This window comes from Vanacampus margaritifer, chromosome 2 (assembly GCF_051991255.1).
Source record: "Vanacampus margaritifer isolate UIUO_Vmar chromosome 2, RoL_Vmar_1.0, whole genome shotgun sequence".
Lineage (NCBI taxonomy): Eukaryota > Metazoa > Chordata > Actinopteri > Syngnathiformes > Syngnathidae > Vanacampus > Vanacampus margaritifer.
In genome coordinates, this window is record NC_135433.1 from 51,072,379 (window position 1) to 51,092,434 (window position 20,056).

Here is a 20,056-nt window from a genome sequence, read left to right on the forward strand (position 1 = left end):
CTATTGCACAGGATGGGTTTATTTTTACCACCTGAGCCCAAATACATGCCTCAGGATGCACATGGGTGATCAGCAAAGCTGTAACCTTGCCAACAATGCTGTGTGGTCTAACGGTGTAATCCCCCCCAAAATACTTGCTTATCCTTTCCATTTTGAGATCACACAATGTAAACATCCTTTTTGGGAGACCTAAAATGTGGATGACTGGCAATGCGTTGACATTACATAGTGTGTTTTTCTACGGCTTGTGTTTATTAATGCTTGCATGTTTTAATATCACCTCTACTTGGACCCGGTGTGCCATCGTAATCCCTTGGTGCAGCAGCTCTCTTTCCTACAGTGCCCTGCTAAAGCTTTTGGCCACAAAGGAGCAGATGGAGAGCATCTTGTGGCCTACATACGCCGAGTCCTAAAACCAAAGATTGTGAAACGGGAGACATGCCTTGGACCTGATTGATTATAGCAGCAAAATAGCAGTGGCAAGAAAAGCACAGAAATAGAAGCCGTGAAATAACCACATAGCCCTAAAATATGAACATTTCCAAGAAAGTTTTCATGAGAAGTTTTTTAGAAATATATAAATATTTTGTTTGGCAAAATTGGATACGTAATGACTACATTACATATGAAAGATGTGTACATGCACCCAAAACATAAGTGACTGAAAGCAACTTAAAAATGCAATTGAGACACCTTTGCACTCCAAGCATTTTTAAGATACACACAGTACATTTTGTAGAGTTTAATCTGAAAAAGGCTATATTCAGTCTCAGTCTAAACAGAGTAAACTTTATATTCGGAAGAGAGTAAAATATTTCACACACAAAAAAAAGCACCGAACCTTCAGGTTCAATGTAACCACTGACCCATGTCAATCCTGCTCTGTATCAATATATCGCAAGTGTCAGGTGGAATCCTCGTAACTCCATTTTTGGTCAAATCATTTTCTCCACGAATGTTTTGTTCAGACGAAAATCAAACTAAAACTAAAATAGAAGCCATTCATTGAGACGATAACGATATCTAAAATTGACTGACAATTTCGTCAATGACTAAAACGAAAATGAAAACAACACAGTGACGAAAATTCACACGATCCAATCAGAAGGAATGAAAAGCTGGTGGGAGAAAAAAAACACTCGGAAATTGTTCAGTGTTCACTGAACTTTATTTTAATGTTCAAACATATTTTCATTCATTGTGCAGCTGTAAGATTTAGCTCAAGCAAGTACAGTATGCACTTTTTTTTTATTTAGGTGAAAACTAAGTTATAAGACGGCATATTTTTTGTCACTTCAACATGTTTCATTGAAACAATTATTTAAGACACAGTTGTTAAACGTGTCTTGCATGTCAAAGTACAGTTACAAATAGGTGTGTTATAATTTTCTGGCTAAAAGGTTAAATGTATTCTGAAGGAAAACGACTAAATTGTCAATTTAGTCGACGGAAATTGCTTTTTATTTTCGTAGACTAAAATTGGATTAAAACTAAAATACAATCAGATGACTAAATTATGACTAAAACTTTAATTAGTTTTAGTCAAAATACTATGACTAAAACTACATTAAAATTGGTCAGAATTAACACTGGACGCCCCGAATTTTTAATAATCTATAAATTGCGTCGGGCGATTAAAATTTTGAATTGTAATTAATCGCATGACTTCAATAGTTAACTCACGATTAATCACACATGTTATATCTGTTCTAAATGTACAATAAATAAAAAAATCTAGGTTTTCATACTCTTGTTAACAAAAGTGAGATTTTTTTTTAAACTAATAGAAATAATTCAAATGAATTTTTGACGTCTATAGCCGTCAATAGCAGTGAATGAGTTAAGAGTGGGACAGAATATAGTCTTTTTTAGAGTAAAATTTACTCTATGAAATTTACTGTGCACATATACCGAAAAATTGCCACAATTATTTTATTTTCTCCATATTCCGAACAAAGTCAGGCAAAGGTCCAATTGTCACATGTCTCTGATAGATTTGTTCTGACTGATTATCCTGTGGTGTGGGTGTGGTAAGGATTTTATTTTCCTGAGCTGCTTGGAAAACAGTCAGGAGTCCAGGACCAAACATCTTAAATGTGAAACTTGTTCAATATTTCCGTTTGTACGATAAATCTTAATTCTGTAATTGTACCATAAAAAAAATTATCAGTCCAATCCCATTAAATCCTAATGAGATTAAACAACACAATGGTCTCAGGCAAGAAGTGCTTTACAGTTTATCTCATAAATTTCAGAAGAATAGCGGAATCAGAAAGGAGGGACCACTTTGTCCCAGCAGACTGTTTCATAACTGCACAAGGGTCATCACCACTTTATTCCTGGGGGTGAGAGCAGAGGAGCGGGGGGAACACAAACAGTTCACCATCTGGTAATTAGAGGAGAAATAACGATATCCTTTGTGCAAGAGCTATTCAGGGAAACAGAGAGAGGGAGGACAAAGCAGGCCATCGCTGCTCCCTGTGTACCCTCGCTGTCGTTCTCATTTAACAGAGTTGGATCACGGCCTGTCTTGGAGCCTCCGGCTGGCCCTCAGCTGGCAAACATTGCCACCCATCTTTATTGACTCACTAAATGACAGGCATTCATGCAGTATCCACCATTTGGAATGCCTTTGATACGTTCCACTGACCTATTCTCCTCACTGGCATTTATCTGGAAAGGTGAAAGTGGAGGACACGTCTGGCAGTCTGTGATCTCATGAAGAAGAATGAGAAACACAAGATTTCTGAATGAATTGTTCTTGTTGTTCAACAGTGTATTTAATAAGAGTGTGTGCTGGGATGATACCTTACTGTCTTAACTCGCTTTTATAGTCATTTAAACAAATGTCTTATATTGTAGTGTTGTTTCAGCAATGATGACAATATATACAGTGACTAAAAAGCCACTCAGAATAACACAGCCCTCCACCTAGGCTTAACTTTACGTCTAAGAAACATACATAACACTAGGCTGATTCCTCATGTCGCAAATTTTATATATATTTTTTAAATCTATAGTATTGGTCTACATGTGTGGTTGTTATAGTCACAAATTATGGACCAATCTAAAGTGATGAACGTGGCTTGCTCTTTTCACTGATGTAATGTTAATGGTTGAACAAGCATGCCAATTTTGGGATCTCCTGATAAGTGAACATTTTGGAAGTGCAAGGTTTCAGCCTAATGCCAACAGTATTTCATGTATGGGTCATACATCCCTGAATATTTCAGCTTCCTCCATTTTTAGGTTAATTAAAGACTTAATATTCTCCATCAGTGTGAATTGTCGTAACTCCAGAGGTGCCTGGTAATTGATTGGCAAGACAACAACTCCAGTGACTCAAGTGGGATAGGCTCCAGCTCACCTCTGACCCTGATTGCCCTTTCACAAACCATGCCCCCAAACGACCAAGTTCTCCACACCGTTTAAATTCGTTGTAAAATCAGTCCACAAAACTGCAGCCATAAAACCCTACCAAAAAAAGTTCTAACAATCTGTGGATCGCCAACAAGAAAAATGGTGAAGCACATGGATTGTTTAAATGGGACATGAGGAAACCCAAGAGTTTGTCGGGTGGAGCCATATTCTTTCCATTACCAAAGACAAAAACAAAATAGAGCAACGTCTTCAATGGATAACACAATGTGGACGGCCTCGCACCCCGGCTAAATGTCTCCAAAACAAGTACTTCCTACGTCTGCTCCAAGGTAAAATTACAAAAGCCAGGGGTCTGCAACTTGCATCTCTGGAGCCACATGTGGCTCTCTAAAAAAAGAAAAAAGAAAGAAAAAAAGGGTATATGTATATATATATATATATATATATATATATATATTTAATATTAATTATTCCTTAAATTAATTAATAATTTAGATTTAAATTACCAAGAATGTCAGAGAATTGAATAAACAAAAAACAAAAACTCCAGAAAAGAAAAAGTTCAAAACATGACCATAAAATGTCCAAAAACAAAAAGAGAAATCCCAGAACTTACCATAGAATGTCTTTAGAAATGCCAAAAGACTGAAAATGTATTTAAGGTTTTTAAAGTAGCTATAAAATGTATCCCAAAAAAATTGTCCTCAAAATTACCTTAAAATGTCCTTAGAAAATTGATTTAAGAATAGGCCGTAATTTTTTTCTTCAAAACGTAGTCATAAAATGTCTAAAAACAAAAGAAGAAATTACGAAAATGACCATAAAATGACACCCCCCCCAAAAAAAAATTGACAAAAATGTTAGTAAATTGATAACAAAAAAGGCAGAACTAAATGTCAAAAATAGCCATAAAATGCTAAAAAAAAAAAAAAAAAGTTTGACAGAACTGCAGAAAAGTCAAATAATGTATGAAAAACAAGGTCTGAAAAGTTATATATATATCCAAAAATGGAAGACGAAACGTAGAGAAAAAAAATCTCTACGTATTGGATGCTGCATATTTTTTATGGTGCTCTTACACCCTCAGTACTTTAACCATAACACACTGTTTCCTTTATCACAATGTTCAAATGTTTTGCGGCTCCAGAGAGATTTTTGGCTATTTATTTGGCTTAAAATGGCTCTTTAGACAGGAAAGGTTGCTGACACCTGGGCAATAGGCTAAAGGTAACTAGCAATCAAACGAGCTAAAAGGCAGCTTTTAGCATGGCATATTTTATTCATGTCATTTTCATATTTTTGTGTGAGTGCAGAGTTCAAAGCAATCGAACAGACAGTGCGACCATACTGCTCCACCATTGTCTCACTAAATGTGGTAAAATGTCACACATGATTGCTGTTCTCTCTTAATTTACTTCAAAGTAAACATTGAGATTAGCCAAAGAAAATGTTTATCATTGAGCATGAAAAATTTGTTGAACTAACTTTATAACAAAGGGCTTTATTTTCGTAGACAGGCACACGGGATAACGTTTAGGAATAACCAGTTTATTGCTGTGATAAAAATCAATCAAACAATCAACACACGGAAAGTCTAAAAGTTTAAAAACAAGTTTCAATAAGTTTCAATACACACATCAAATATTAAAATCACACTAATAGCAAGGGATAAAGTGATGAAAATTGAAAGCTAACACATGTTCAAGTTCTCCTCCCAGTGGTTAACCTGCACTATTGCATGCAAAGAACCAATAATGTTTATAAGATCAACTCTAACATTTATTTAATGTATTAAATCAATGTTTCAGTTGGTCTAATTCGTCACTTTTGTTGGAATAGAGTCTGAATGTTACTGTGACATTTTTGTATTATTATTTATTTATTATTATTTATTTATTTATTATATTGAATTATCAGTTATCATTATGTCAGTAGCATCTGCAGGGGCTTTTATACATCAGATTAACAAGATTCCCGAAATTCCAACTCATTTTTTCAATAGAGCACTGAAGAAAAACAATGACAACTGAAACTAAATGCTGTACATGATAAATAAATAAATACACACTTGCAGCACCTCCTCTGTGTCAAAACTGTCATGGTCCTTGTGCTGGCTGCCTGCTGTTCCAGCAGTGACCTGTTGGTGGTCTCGAGCTGCATGACATTGTGGTCAGAGAGTAGAACAGCACAGCTCCCTTCAAATTGCATACAGGAGGTTCATAGTTTTAGTCCCTTAAATTTCACTGTCATCTTGTGGGAAGTTATATTGAAGAAGACGGACGCATGAAATAACAGTCTGATTGAAGTCGAGATGCATTGCTCCCGTCACTCGGCTTCTGAGATGACATTTAGAAGAGGTCAAAGCAGATAGTATACACGGAACACAAAGCCACAACAGCTGTTAGGCACTTTGGTGATGTTGTTGTGTACTCTTGCAGGACTCTTTGCATCACTGTAATAGGCTTAGTTCTGTGTATCGTCTGTGTTCGAAAGTCTTTTCATCTACTGGTTGGTTCTTGCCAAGTCTGCTTTGAGGCTGCATCCAATTACCATTCATACGAAAGACTAAAACACTGGTGCACACACTCACATGCAGGCCCCCAAGCTCTTCTTTGCTCAGAACACGTTTTGGCCTTTTGTTCTCTGTGTGGCTTTATTGACTGTTTTCCTCATGCAGCTTTGGCATAGAAAAAAGAAAATACAACAAAAGCTGTGTACATTTTTTGTGTGCGTGTGTGTCAATCTGTTCCTTCACAAATCGACTGATGCCATTCATGGGTGACAGCAAAATACCTTCATGCTTGAAAGGCCCTGCTTAACTCCTTCACTGCCATTGACGGTTATAGACGTCAAAAATTCATTTGTACTATTTCTATTAGTTTAGCATTTTTTCCACTTTTGTTAGCAAGAGTATGAAAACCTATATATTTTTTTGTTGTACATTTAGAACAGATATAAAATTAGTGATTAATCGTGAGTTAACTAGTGAAGTCATGCGATTAATTACAATTATCAATTTAATCGCCTGACGTGATTAAAAAAAGATTATTAAAAATAAGGGGCGTCGGGCGATTCAAATTTGTAATCGTAATTAATCGCATGACTTCCCTAGTTAACTCCTGATTAATCACAAATGTTATATCTGTTCTAAATGTACAATAAAAAATTATAGGTTTTCATACACTTGTTAACAAAAGTGGAAAAAAACGTTAAACTAATAGAAATAGTTCAAATTAATTTATGGCAGTGAATTAGTTAAGAACAGTTTCATGGTAATTTTTTTTAAAAATAATAATAATAATGCATATTTGCAGTCTATTTATTCTCTATAGAGTTCTCTATAGAAGTTGAATCTCAGATTCAGGAGGAGGAACGTGGTTTTTGTCCCAGTTGTGAAACAGTGGACTAGCTGTTTTTGTTTTTGTCTCCACTCCGCTGTGTGTCAATTTTTCACACGGTAGGGTCCTCTAGGGTGCATGGGAGTTCGCCCAACAAGTCTACATGTGTTTTGTGGGCTACGAAAGAGTCAAAGAATGGACCTATCATTGCCAAATAGGTTTCAAATATACACACTGGGCCCTGTGATAAGTGGTAGATAATGGATGGATGGATAGATATTTTTATTTTTTAATAAGAAACAGCACACCACCAAACAAAAATGTTACAAAGACTTAGATAAGGACAAATAGCCTAACTGTATTAATTGTAAATTTTCCATTTAGTGTAAGGGCATTTACATTTCTGCCTGTGTGTGCCACTGGCATACAGTAGCTAGACCATAAAGGAACATTATTTGGTATAAAGAAATGTTTTTGAGCAATGAGTGTAAGTCAAATTAGATATTTCCTACAACATTAGCGCAAAAGCATAAGATGTCTTAAAATTATAGATCTTTTTTGTTGAAAATGTTTTAATTTCTGCCTCTGACCTCAAATGCTCAGGTGTGTTTCAGTGAATGTGTCAATCCATTCGTGTGCATTTGTGTTTTGGCGCTCTGGTCAGAGTTATAGCAATCCTCTTATGGTGTCCCTGCTCTATGGAGGCAGGCAAGAAGGCTGTTATCCAGTACTGAGGAGGATTTAAGGACATCCTGCTGGGTGCATGCGGCCTGAGGGCTGCCAGCAGGAGAGGCGCTCCTGATTCTGAACGGAACGCTGTGGAAATCAGGATTCAATGTCCGCTGTGAGCTGTCCTACTCTCAGACAGAGAAGGATGGGGGTAATACACAAGATGCAAACTACAAATGATAGTCTAGTATGATGACAGTCTCCCAATGAAACAGATTTTAAAATGACGCTGCATGTGTTTTTTCTATACTGTACCCTGTAGAGCTGGTTCTGTTGTTGTAATACAATCATCAACCACAAGAGGGTAGTGGTTTACTGATGTAGGGGGCGCACACCACTGATCTGAATATATGACTGGATAGCCGATAGCCCATACACGCTCGTGCAAGCCGTTGCGGCCATTTTTCTCCCCCCATCTCACGAGCAGACTATGGTGTATACAATATACGGTATACGTACAGATTAGACATGTTACTGTTTTTAACAAGTTTTTTTTTATTTTAATTAACAAGTGGACGGTATGTGCTGCTTTGAAGACCCCCCTTTTTCTTTTATCGCTCAGTTCCTTAAACCCCAATATTAGATCATTTGGCAGAGGCATCTTTTGTCGAATTGCAGTTATAATATAATTATATATATATAGTATAATTAAATAAACATAAAAAATATATATACAAGTTTCCTCCTGTAAACATCATTAAGCATATAATTTATGCATGCATTTAAGGCAAGTTGTAAAATTTAAATATCATAAATAATGCTGTTTTTTACTAAGTATGGTCTCAAATGTTCTCCAATTTTGATACTGCAAATGTATAGTATCGTATGTCGAGAAACGTTTCTTGGGACGAGCAATATGGCGGCCTCGCGGCTTCAAAAGTCTTTGCCTATCGGCTATCCAGTAATATATTCAGATCAGTGGCGCACACGCACGCAACGCACACACACAGAGACCCACCCACGCGCACAAACACACTTCCTTACTCAGTTGGTGAAAATAAAAAAAAATAAAATAAAAAAAACAACTAACCAAAACTAGCTAAAGCTAACACAAACCAAAACAGAACATTCATGGGATTTCACATGCACATTTATTATTACAATTATATCAACAAGCCTGAGCAGTTGTCACCCTCCAAACTCGAAAGGTTTACCCGACGTATGCGGATATGACAGCGCCATGGTCTCTTGTGTGTTCAGAAGCTGCTCAACTCATTCCACAACCATAATGAGGCCATTGTGAAACTCAATTAAATGCTTCCCTTTGGGCCCAACTTCCACCTGCACTTGGCTTTTTACGTTTCTGTGCCACAGCACTAATCTGTAACCTCATTTGTCCACCATGTGTCCTCTGGAGTGAAGCCCAAGCATGTTTATTTTGATTTTGTTTTGATGGAGCTGAAAGGGTTGGGGTTGATGGTTACCGTGAAGGTGTGTGTGTTGGGGTTTGCACAGCTTGCCTACAGGCCACAAAACAGAGCCCCAATGTCAACACAGAAATGGTCTGGCTCCTTCACTGTCAACCAGATGGCCCTCATAGCGCCATTTAATCTGACACACACAACAGCAAGCATACTTAATGGATCATTTTCCTGGCTACATCTGAGTACATTCTGTCACTAATTCTGTCAAAATTAAGGTTCATTTACTCATAGTCAAACCTTTCACTGAGCCCAAGCTTGCTTTAATGGAGTCACAGATATAGCTATTATTATTGATTAAAGTGGAAGTCAACCCAGAGATTGACAATAATTTGTTATATGTTACCTCACTAGTCCAAACATTACATTCTGATTAATATTACATTTGCGGAATATGAGTTATGAAGCAAAATCCAGCTGTTTTTATCCATAACAATCAATCTGAAGCTGCGCTGTGATTGGTTGTTACCTGAGACCTGAGCAACATTGATGTCATCTTCAGTCAACAACAAGTGGCAAAATGGGAGCCCCGAGATTTTTCTGCTTAAAGGTGTATTCGAGGATCTTTTGTCTCTGCGTCTTCCGGGTAGATCATCTTAACGATTAGTTCTCAATCCATTCGATCTGCCGTAACGACGTTGTGCGTGCTCTGAAGAAAACCCGTCCAAGCATGAGGAGAACACACATTTCAGTGGAGATTTGAACACATGTCACTTGAGAGTACGTACGGCAAATACGCTAACAACTAATCCACCATTACCCAACTGAAAGAAAATCCAAACATGTACACTTTTTGGCAGTACTGGCAGTATTGAATGTTATGTTATCATTGTACAGGAAATACATTTAGAGGTCATTTAAAAGACTCCATGTGGCCAATCTATTAATTTGCCTTCTGGAAGGGTTAGATGGGCCTGAAAAGCTGGTGACAATATGTTATATAAAACCTGTGCGAAAGACCTAATCCCCCCAAAGGCCATTATGTAATAGCAATGACCTCCATCTGTTTTTTTTAGCAGCTACAAAATAAACACATTTATTGGGACATTTTGCTATCTATTACACCTGTTATGATCTGTGTTTAAAGAGATTTAATTAAATTTTGTTTCATGTTATGTACTGTTTTTTCATGTTCCATGTTAATGAACTATCGTACTTGTTAGGTTTTCGCTACCACCCCCTTGTCAGCCCAGTCCATTTATTTTAATCAGCCACCCCAGTTACGTGTGTCTTGTTTGCTTTGTTTGCTTTTATTTAGTTCCATGTTTTCTGTCAGCTAGTTGTCGGTTCATGTATGTTGCTGTCAGTGGTCTTGTAATTTTTGTCATGTCATGCTTCCTGTATGATGTTTGGCAAAACGCTGGAGGACCAAAGCGCAAGAAGTGAAGCAGGGAGGCGAGTTTCACATCATTTTTTTTTTTAAAAGACAACAAATATGGAATCAAAAACCATTAACAAAGTCTAAACCCGGGTCACCAAGTCCGATCCTCAAGAGCCCCATATCCAGCCTCCTCCAGCACACCTGAATCAAATGATCAGTTCATCAGCAAGCTCTGCAGAAGAAGAGAAATCAAAATTAACAAATCAAAATTCAAAGTTGCTCTGAGATTAGCTGCCGACTGGTTTAAGGTGTGCTGCGTCTCATTCTCAATATCAGCTGGTAGACTCCAGCACACCAGTGATCCTAGTGAGGAAAAGCAGTAGCCTACAGAAAATGGACAGATGGAAAATGTACAATAATTATTTTTTCTAATGCCAGTGTAAGATGTATCCACACTTGAGGGAAATTTTGCTATCTATCTATCTATCTATCTATCTATCTATCTATCTATCTATCTATCTATCTATCTATCTATCTATCTATCTATCTATCTATCCATCCATCCATCCATCCATCCATCCATCCATCCATCCATCCATCCATCCATCCATCCATCTATCTATCTATCTATCTATCTATCTATCTATCTATCTATCTATCTATCTATCTATCTATCTATCTATCTATCTATCTATCTATCTATCTATCTATCTATCTATCCATCTACGTATCTATCTATGGTGCTGAATTTAGCCAGTTTACGCGCAGCCTGGTGGAGCAAATGTGGACCAAAACCGGGACGTGATGACGCATTATCGTGCACGTTGCGTGAAGCTCCAATGATGTGAGGAGAGCGTGAGCAGTTCACGCGGAGGAGGGGGAAGAGTAGAGGAGGGGCGAGAGGGAATCCCAGAAAGGAGTCACTCAAATATCGCGTTGGTGCTACTGCTGCTCCAGCTTCCCCGGTTTTATTGAAAGTGCAGATGGACGACTGAACGGGGAAATTGTGCTTTATCGAGGAGAGTTATGTGTGTCAGGCCGACCGAGGAGCTCCGGGATGAGTAAGCGGCTCTTGGCTGCCCTTCTGCGGGACGTCAAATAGGCATTTGGCCCAGCTCGCTTTCCAAGTCGCAATTCTCGCGTGGAAAGAAGCTCGCGTTTCTTGTGAGTGCTGTTGTGACACAGCAGGACGTAAGTCAAGACCAGGTTAGTGCTCCTAAATTGGAGTCACAACTACCTCCAGAACCGTATCCAGACGGACTAACCTCTGGCGTGTTGTCAAGGATGCTCGGACAGCAACTGCGCGACTGTCAACAGTGAGATTTCGCTTGGTGGCTTCTTTTTAGTGACATACATTTAGAGCAGACACAATGGGGCCGCTTACATTTGTGTCATGACGTGCTCCTCCTCGACGTGACACCGGACCCCCCAGCTCAGGACTTTGCTGCTTCTGTTGCAGTTCGGCTGGAAGCTGAAGTCACGTTCGGGCCAAATAGAACAGAGGGAGCTGATTATTTTATTGCCATTGCACTTGATGAAGACATGGATGACTCGGGCATAATACGACGCCGGAGGCTGCAGGTGAGCTCATGCTGGACATCGCCTCTCTCTCTGACGAGATCCTCGATCTATTATTGCGTACTGTAGAGGTTCCTCATCCTATTTGGCAGAATCTTGTTGTTGTTGCTGTTGTTTTTTAAATAATACAAATATTGTACATAAAGATGTTACTGTTGTTTCCGTATAATACTGTAGTAGCTCAACTTTGACCTACATCAGCAGTTTATTAAGAGAGATAGATTATCATAACATTACTTAATAAAACATATGTAATTTAGTACTATAACAGTTATAATCAATATATTATTCTTTTACAAACTCTAATTTAAGTATGATATAATGTGTATGTATGTATGTATGTATGTAAGTATGTATGTATGTATGGCCACGGTCTATCTATCTATCTAGCTATACATATAATACATATTAATAACAAATAACAATTCAAGAACACCATTATTTTTGATCATATAAATACATCGACATGGTGTAGTCTCTCGAAATTGATTTCCTTCATACAGTACCGTATACCCTATGAACAACATAATTATCATTTCTACAGTGCAGTTTCTTAACGATAACGGTGACTAATATTACGAACAGTGACAATTATATTATTCTACTGTCATTTCTAAATATGTAGCCTATAACAATGAATGAGTGAAGCACATTAAATGCAACAGGATAAATACAAAACCCAAATTCAAACCAAAAGTTAAATCCATATTACTGTAACATTCCATTATATTGCTTAACTTGCTATCAGTGCCCCTGCCCTGATGGTGCCAAATATGGATGGACACTAGACAAGAGGCATGGGGTTGTTCAAGGTATGCATTAGCCCATCGTTGTTGCTGTAAGGTTCTCCCGCCCTAGCAGGTTCATGAGTATGATTAGAGGAGCTTATGTAGGCCAACACTGTGTTTGACAAAATGCTGCAAATGAATTGTACCCCGTGCGTGCTGATTCAGACCACTGTGCTCATCCGATATGAAGCTTCCTGCTTAATCATGGTTCATACACCCCCCACCCCCAATCTCTGCATGATTCAGTCAAGTGTACTGAGCAAAGATGAGCAGCCTGCCGGGCGGAGTGCAGCCTCCTGTGCGCATGCGACGTGTGTTTCTCGGTTTGCATTTATTTCCATTTATTCATTCAGTTTAGCGACGTGTCGACCACAACATTAACATTGCTAGCAAAGGCTTGAAATTGTACTTTGAATCTGGTTAGTGGCAAATTGACCCCTATTACAAAAGAGAGAGGACGGAGAGAATATTAACGTATCAAGGAAGGATTAGTGCTGAAGTGTGCTGATGGTTTCATGTCTCATTATCCCCACGACTAAGCCCCTCGCTGTGCTACCATGATGTATAACGAGCTGCAGGGAAATTTATCATCATAGTGTCATGGCTCACAAAATTCATTTTTAGGTGATGCAATCAATGATTGTGTGGCTAATTTCTGCATGTATAAGAAAATATGTGTAATAGAGTGTTGACTTTTAGCTCTTATGGTGCCTGTGTTTGGCCTGCGTGTGCGTGCAGTGTAAAATTGTGTGTTGACATCTGATTGGCTGCTTTGTCATTCCCTTGGGTCTCATCAACCCAATTGTCATGCACTCTCTTTCTCTTTCACATACGCACATTTCTTTGTGCACCATATGGTGACACATCCCACTCCCCCGCACTAAGGGCGGGGTCAGGGGTCGCACATCCACAATGCATTGCCTCAAAATGACTAAAATGAATTTGGGATCATGCCTCGCTGTGCTGGCACTCATTGATGTCACCGTGTGACTAAAGAGTTACGACAGTGCACAATCTAATTAAATCTGAAACGCGTGTGAGGATACAAACTAGAAATGTGCTGTCAGTTTCCATGAATGTATTTCTGATGGTGGTAACCTCCAAGTATTACACCACGAGTGATTTATGACCTTTTCCCACAACAGTCATTTTGACATAGTATAACAGTAAGCAGTAGGACAGATACAGCTAGCAGAACCCAAAAATCAGAAAACCGAAAACTAATTACGTTGTTAGTTCTGCATCTGGATCTAGATTAAGGTTTTGGTCTCGGGTTAAAATCTTGCCTCAGACCCTCCTGTGTGGCATCTGCATATTCTCCCTGTGTTTTAGTGGGTTTCGTATGGGTACTCTGTTTACACATATTCAATAATAACATATGAAGAGAGACTATTGAGATTGGATGGATGAAACCGCATTTTGATGACAGTAAATCGTCCCTTTGATTATAATTCATTTTCTTGCCATTTTATTCATTTAGACAAGTTAGTGCTCTAAATTAAGGGAGTGTTGATGTCGAGACCTTGGCAACAGTTCTCTGATCTCACCCCCATACCACAATGTTTATCATGCAAATTTCTGTAGATAATAGCTAGACTTTACATGACACCATCAGGGTTTTTGGGGCTGATCACCGGTCAGTAAGTTTAAATGAACCGATCACCAATCTGATCACAAGATGGAGCTATGTGTCTATTTACAGTATATAACTTCTCTATTTACTGCATATACTTGTCGTCTGTTTATGGAATATCACAAAAGTATTTTCAATTATTCTTTTGCCCGTGTTTAATCATCTTTGCCATGTAAGAGTGGGATCTGAATATGAAATTCACAAACACTTTATAACTGTTTACTGTAAATGTGGACAATGCAATTGAGTAAACAGAGTTACGCTCTCTAAAATGTTCGTGAGGGCAGAAAAAAAATAAAACCAATTGCCATGCGTAGCCCGGTGCGACAGCTTTGGTTTGCTTCCCGTAATAGTCATTTTGCAGCGTAATCTAAAAATCTGAATATCCTGACCACTGTACGTACTGGTAAGCTTTGACCAACATGAAATGGTGTTTCCAAGTGAGAATACACACAAAGATCAGGAGACAGCCATTACACCTGCTGGAGTGACATGGGTGATCAATACTTTTTGATAGGGCTGGGACGATCCACTTCTGTCGCAATCCAATCTGGATCTCGATACTTTGGTGGCGATCCGATCTTGTATTGCGATACTTTAAAAAAAAAAGTTATATTTTTGGGCTTTTTTTGGGCTAGTATTAACCTTAACGTGTATTTTTTAAGCCTGCACTGCTATACACTTGTGGCCTTAAACATTTCTGGCAGAAAGACAGATGTTTGCCCCGCGATTGCTGCATCGGCGGCGTTTGGTAGCTGCAACCCAAGGCATATTAGGCTAGTAGGCTACACTCTAGTTTGTATCTTTTTTTGAGTTGCCTTTAAACTGCGGTGGCGCAGTGCTGCCACCTATCGACTTGGCAGATTAAGATATGACAGGCTCTGAGGTGCAGGTGCTGCACGGCAATATAAGGTATCCAAAAGTATGTAAGTAAGTATTTAATGGATCGATACTGCGGATCGGTACGATCTGTGTGACTATGGGGCTGTCATCAAACATGAATTTGCATCGATGGAATCTCGACCATTCACTATAATCACCTTCGCCAGACGCCCATGCTCACATTTGTAGTGTTAGTGGAGGTCAGGTGAAATGAAGGATGTACCTCGACTTGGGAGCAGCAGCCATTCTATCTGATAATCAACTGGAACTGTTGCAATTTTTTTTTTACAAAAAAAAAAGGTATATTAAATACTTTTTTTTTTTTTTGCTTGAGGGTGAGTGACTTTTCAAATGACACCTCAAGACTGGTGACTCAAATCATGAGAACATGTCCTGGCAATCCGCACAATTGTATGAGTGCCAGGGTTTAATCATAAATGAGGTTACTCATTGCCAAAGTCAACATGCTTTGACAGAAACAGGGCATCTGCAGGTGACGTATCGAAAAGCCCACATGCAAAATATCATGTTGTAAAAAAAAAATATATATTTTTTATAGGTAACGACTATGCTGTCGACAGTAGGCATACGTCATTTTAAAGGAGAAAAATAGTTCACATAGTATAAAAAGTGGAGCTTTAAATTCCTAAAGTCATGATTGGGACCCAAAACTGGTCAGAATTTTTAAAGGGTTTAGGGTTATCATTATTATTAAACGGCTTGAAAGAGACACGTGTTCTCCTGACAAAATGCCCCAAAACAAGCTTTGATTGGAATGACTTAATTAGTTGAAATGAGTTGTCACTTTCTGACTTATGTGCAAATGAAAGTGGATTTTAGATAAAGAATGAACTGTGTGAAAGGGAATCCAAGCTGACAGTTGCAGACAATACAAAGAGGAAGTGATGGAGAATTAATGTCGTTGAATTTTTAGTAGGCTAATTAAGGCCATGTTTGGAATGAAGATTTGATTTTAGAGCACACAGTCTGTGGCCCGGTTGGACTCACTCCATGGTTTTAAGTTGACTTAATTATGCAACTGTGTCTGCAGGAGCAGCACTTGTTCATTCTGCGCATACTCAAACTAGTGAATATGAGAAAGAGAGGACTGCGTGAGCTCTTATGATTGTATTTCCAAGGCTCAGGTGGCGCAAGCATGTATTGGAAACGCTGCTTATTCATCCATGTAACCCATTTCTTAATTTCATTTCCATCCCAGTCAGGTGGGTTGGTCAATTTAATTGTTCCGTCACAACAACAGTTGTTGAAGACGAACAAAAAGAACAACACGGACAGTCAAGCTGATCTTTGCCTCTTGTGTTTGCTTTGACATGTTCATCTGATGTGGTTGTAAAATGATTATGCAGATTATTGAGTACAGTGTGGAGCAATCATAACTGTGTCCCATCTGGCAGTGGTTGTTTATTCCTCCTGCCAAAAAGAACCAGAAAGATGCCCTACAGGGGCGATCACAACATTTAATAAATGCGGGCTGACCTCAATTTCCCTTCAAGTTCCTGAAGTGGAAAACCACGGCCTTTAGACCGCTGCACTTTGTTTAATGTGCCAACTTGTTATTGCCTAGACATGCCTGAAGAGTCAAGAGTCCCTCACAGGGACAGTGAGCAGATGTTCACAGGTTTGATTTATACAAAAGTCGCTAGGTAACTATTGTCTGCTCTGTTGTTTGAGAAATGCTTGAATTGTTATTTTGCACATTCTTATGGTTTACCCAAAGACAGCCCTGACTTAGAACATTTTACAGATCCAATAAGCAACGTAGAAAGAAAACTTTGAGCTCTAGTTTCGTAGACGCGCCTCCTGCACCTTGATGCCAGTGCCGGCACATCCTGATTTTTTGTATCAGCGCAAGGCTTGCTTGCACATGATTGCCTGGTCTCTGCTAAGAGCAGCGGTGACAGAGAGTTGCTCAGACCATGTCTAAAAACTGGTCCATTGAGTCTAATGCGATTTTGGTGAATTTGATTGGGGACACTGGAAGACAGATTTGGTGCTCTGTGGTCATGTGTAGTAGATGCCAGATGCATTTAATTCAGAAATATGTCAACAGCAGGCTTGAAAACCTCTGAATCACTGTGGAATATTTTTAAAAACATCCCACTGGGCGGCAAGGCTTTATCAGGATTTGTTTTGTTAGAAAACTTACTCTTACTGCTTGGTTGGTCTTATTGGTGCCTTGAAATACAAGCTCTATTTGTTCTTTGTCCATGCTTGTAACTCAAAATACTCATATTCCAAATGATCTTTGCCAATTCAAATGAATGGAAATGCCATTAATCCGATAAAAAAGAAAGAAAGAAAGAAATTGGAAGTATTTTTTTTAAATAATAAAAATATTACCCCAAAATATTATACTTATAAATACAATAACAATGCAATTTTACTTTTTTTTTTTTTTTTTACATTTAGTGGACATTACACTACTCCTTCTGGTTTTCACATCTCGGCTACTTGGGGCAGTGTAATACATATACATGGAAACAGTCACAAATTGCTCCTTTGTATGCCACACTAGTCGTTCTTTGCAGGCATTATATCTTTGCATAACATTATTTTTATTATTTTATTATGCAGTACTGCTTTACTGTGTTTAAAATACTGTTGGTTAAAGGATTATAAGACCTCAACGCTTACGCTATATTTTTGTCTGTGTCTAGTGTATTGCAATAATTATTAGCATTAAGCCAAACAAACTTTTCTAAGGAAAAGCTATATGGGTTTTAAATGCATAATTCTGTGTAATTCTCTTTCTTTTATGCTTAGTCTGACAGTAAACAACTTAAACTTAGCCTGTTTTTTGTCTTACTGTCTGCTGAACTGCTGCGTGTTGTGAAGTGAATTTAATTGGGTTCATTGTCACCAGTGTTTGAATTTCAAACTTGCTCAAGTCAAAGAAAAAAGAAATCATCCGAATGATGGCACTTATCGCTTATAACTCGTATGTCAGATCACTCGTATTTCAAGCCAACAATATACATTTATGAAAGACATTCTGTGCTTCCCGAAACGCTAGTATAATCTTTTGATGGTGGAATTATTTCCAATCTTTTTAAAAATACTTTGTATCGTTAACCCTCTTCATTGGTGCAAAGCCTGCGGCACTTCCTTTTGCTTTTGGAAATCGTCTCGTTGGCTCTGTCGGCTCAGGGTCAATTAGCCTGATCAATGAAGGACAAAGTGAGGAGGGATCAGTGGCTCGAATATTCGGTCGTCCTTGTGAAGATGGATTTGTTAACATGTACTGTAAAACACTCAGGGACATGTTGGCGTAAGGGAAGTGCACTCACGGAGATGCTTTGATCAAATGGAGAAAAAGTTGATTTATTGAGATGACTCTCAGCCCTTGCCTCCACAGGCAATTATTGACCACATATAGCACCCATAAATATACACACACACGCACGGACGCACACAAGCAATCACTATGCTAATTATTACACAGTCTGTGGTTACTGGTTAGTCGATATGTGGCTAACAGCACCTTAACTTCCATGTGACAAGGGGAAGGTGTGATACATTCATCGTATCTAACACTAATATGTTGTGCCTTTCTTATCCGAGACCATCAAGCATAAGTAGAAGAAGCACATAGAGAGCCAGGCTATTTCCAAGGCTTAAAGAAAAGACCTCAGGCATGATCTCTCACTTGTTTACTTGTTTGTGTGAGTCGGGTTTTGTTGGCATGGTATGACTCTTGCGGTGTTCCCTGTCCATATGGACACAGGAGGGGCAGGATGGAGAAAGTCTGGCTGAAATTAATGACTATACATGCAAATAAATGTTTGTTTACATGTGATGTTGCTTTGTGTGATCATGGCTTTGTACAGTATGAACTAGGAGAAGGAAAACATTTCACATTCACATCATAAACAACGTTAAAAAGCTTTAAAATGCCAGTATGTTTTCTTCAAATGTATTTTCACATTATTTAACAGAAAACATAATTACTAAAACATTTATTAAAAAAAGCATAAAACTTAAATAAATATCTACAGTATATACTCATTTGGCAGCAAAAAAACAATTTTTGCTTTCTGTTCTATTTTTTTTTTAAGTCTGAAATGACCTAAATTACCAGATTTAGTTCATTTTATTCTGTTTTCTACAACCTTCTTTCATTGTCTACCTATGTGATTGTTAAATGATCCCATACTATTTTGTGCTTCATAGAACAGTTTTTTTTTAGATTCAATTTTCAAACAGTTATATAGAAATAGATATTACCTAACAAAAAGGCTGTTTGGTGCAATGCATTCACGACTGTATCAGTGTTGATACATTAAATCAACAATGTGTAATAGTATTGGCTTAAAAAGAGTCTCACTTAAATACAAGAATAGCATTTCTTTCATTCTGGTGTTCTCTAATATTGATGTGTTAGCACTTCCTGTTGTGTGTCTTTTGTGTACAGAATTTACCTGCATCGATATTGGTGATTTTTCTGTACCTGATCTCTTTTGTTGTGTTTGTGTTTCTTCTAGAAGGATTTGCCACTGCCTCGCAAGAGCAGCAGGTGAGTGTTATTTCCACTTCTCCCTTCTTTTTGTCCTCACTCTCTCCATCGTTGCTCTTGACCCTGAAGAGTGTTTCTTAAAGGAAGCTCAGTGGTGTTTGTGGTTTTGGAATGTCGTGTGGCTGTGAAGTAGATGGAGTGATGCTGTTTGTCTGTCAGAGTCTGGATGCTGTCCTTGGTGCTGAAAGCCAGTAGTGTTTTTTCCGGTTGCTCAATTTCACCTCACGCATCTCCTTTTTGCTCTCTTATTAAGCAGTTCAAGTCAAGTATCCACATGGAATTCCCAGTTTAGAAAAAAAAAATTCTTTCATTTTATATGCTTCCCGTGTTTGTGGCATTGCTCAGTTCTTCTTGATACCTGTACAAAAATGTAGGGGTAGTCAGTGGTAGTGGTTCACATAATGACCTAAGCTTAATCATCTTACGATGACATAATGACCAGCCTAAAGTG

The 20,056-nt window shown here is 38.3% G+C and overlaps 1 protein-coding gene across 4 annotated transcripts in view; it reads left to right on the forward strand.

The window, feature by feature from the left end:
• Nucleotides 1–11,096: 11,096 nt before the first annotated feature.
• The window catches only part of LOC144043517 (microtubule-associated serine/threonine-protein kinase 1-like), a 39,898-nt gene continuing 30,938 nt past the window's right edge, over nt 11,097–20,056 (forward strand). For 3 of the 4 annotated variants that reach the window (XM_077557229.1, XM_077557231.1, XM_077557232.1), the window contains exons 1-2: nt 11,097–11,771; nt 19,574–19,605. In XM_077557229.1, coding sequence (XP_077413355.1) covers nt 11,733–11,771; nt 19,574–19,605 — 71 coding nt within the window. In that variant the 5' untranslated portion in view covers nt 11,097–11,732. The remainder of the gene's footprint in view (nt 11,772–19,573; nt 19,606–20,056) is intronic. The other variant, XM_077557230.1, reaches the window with a different exon arrangement.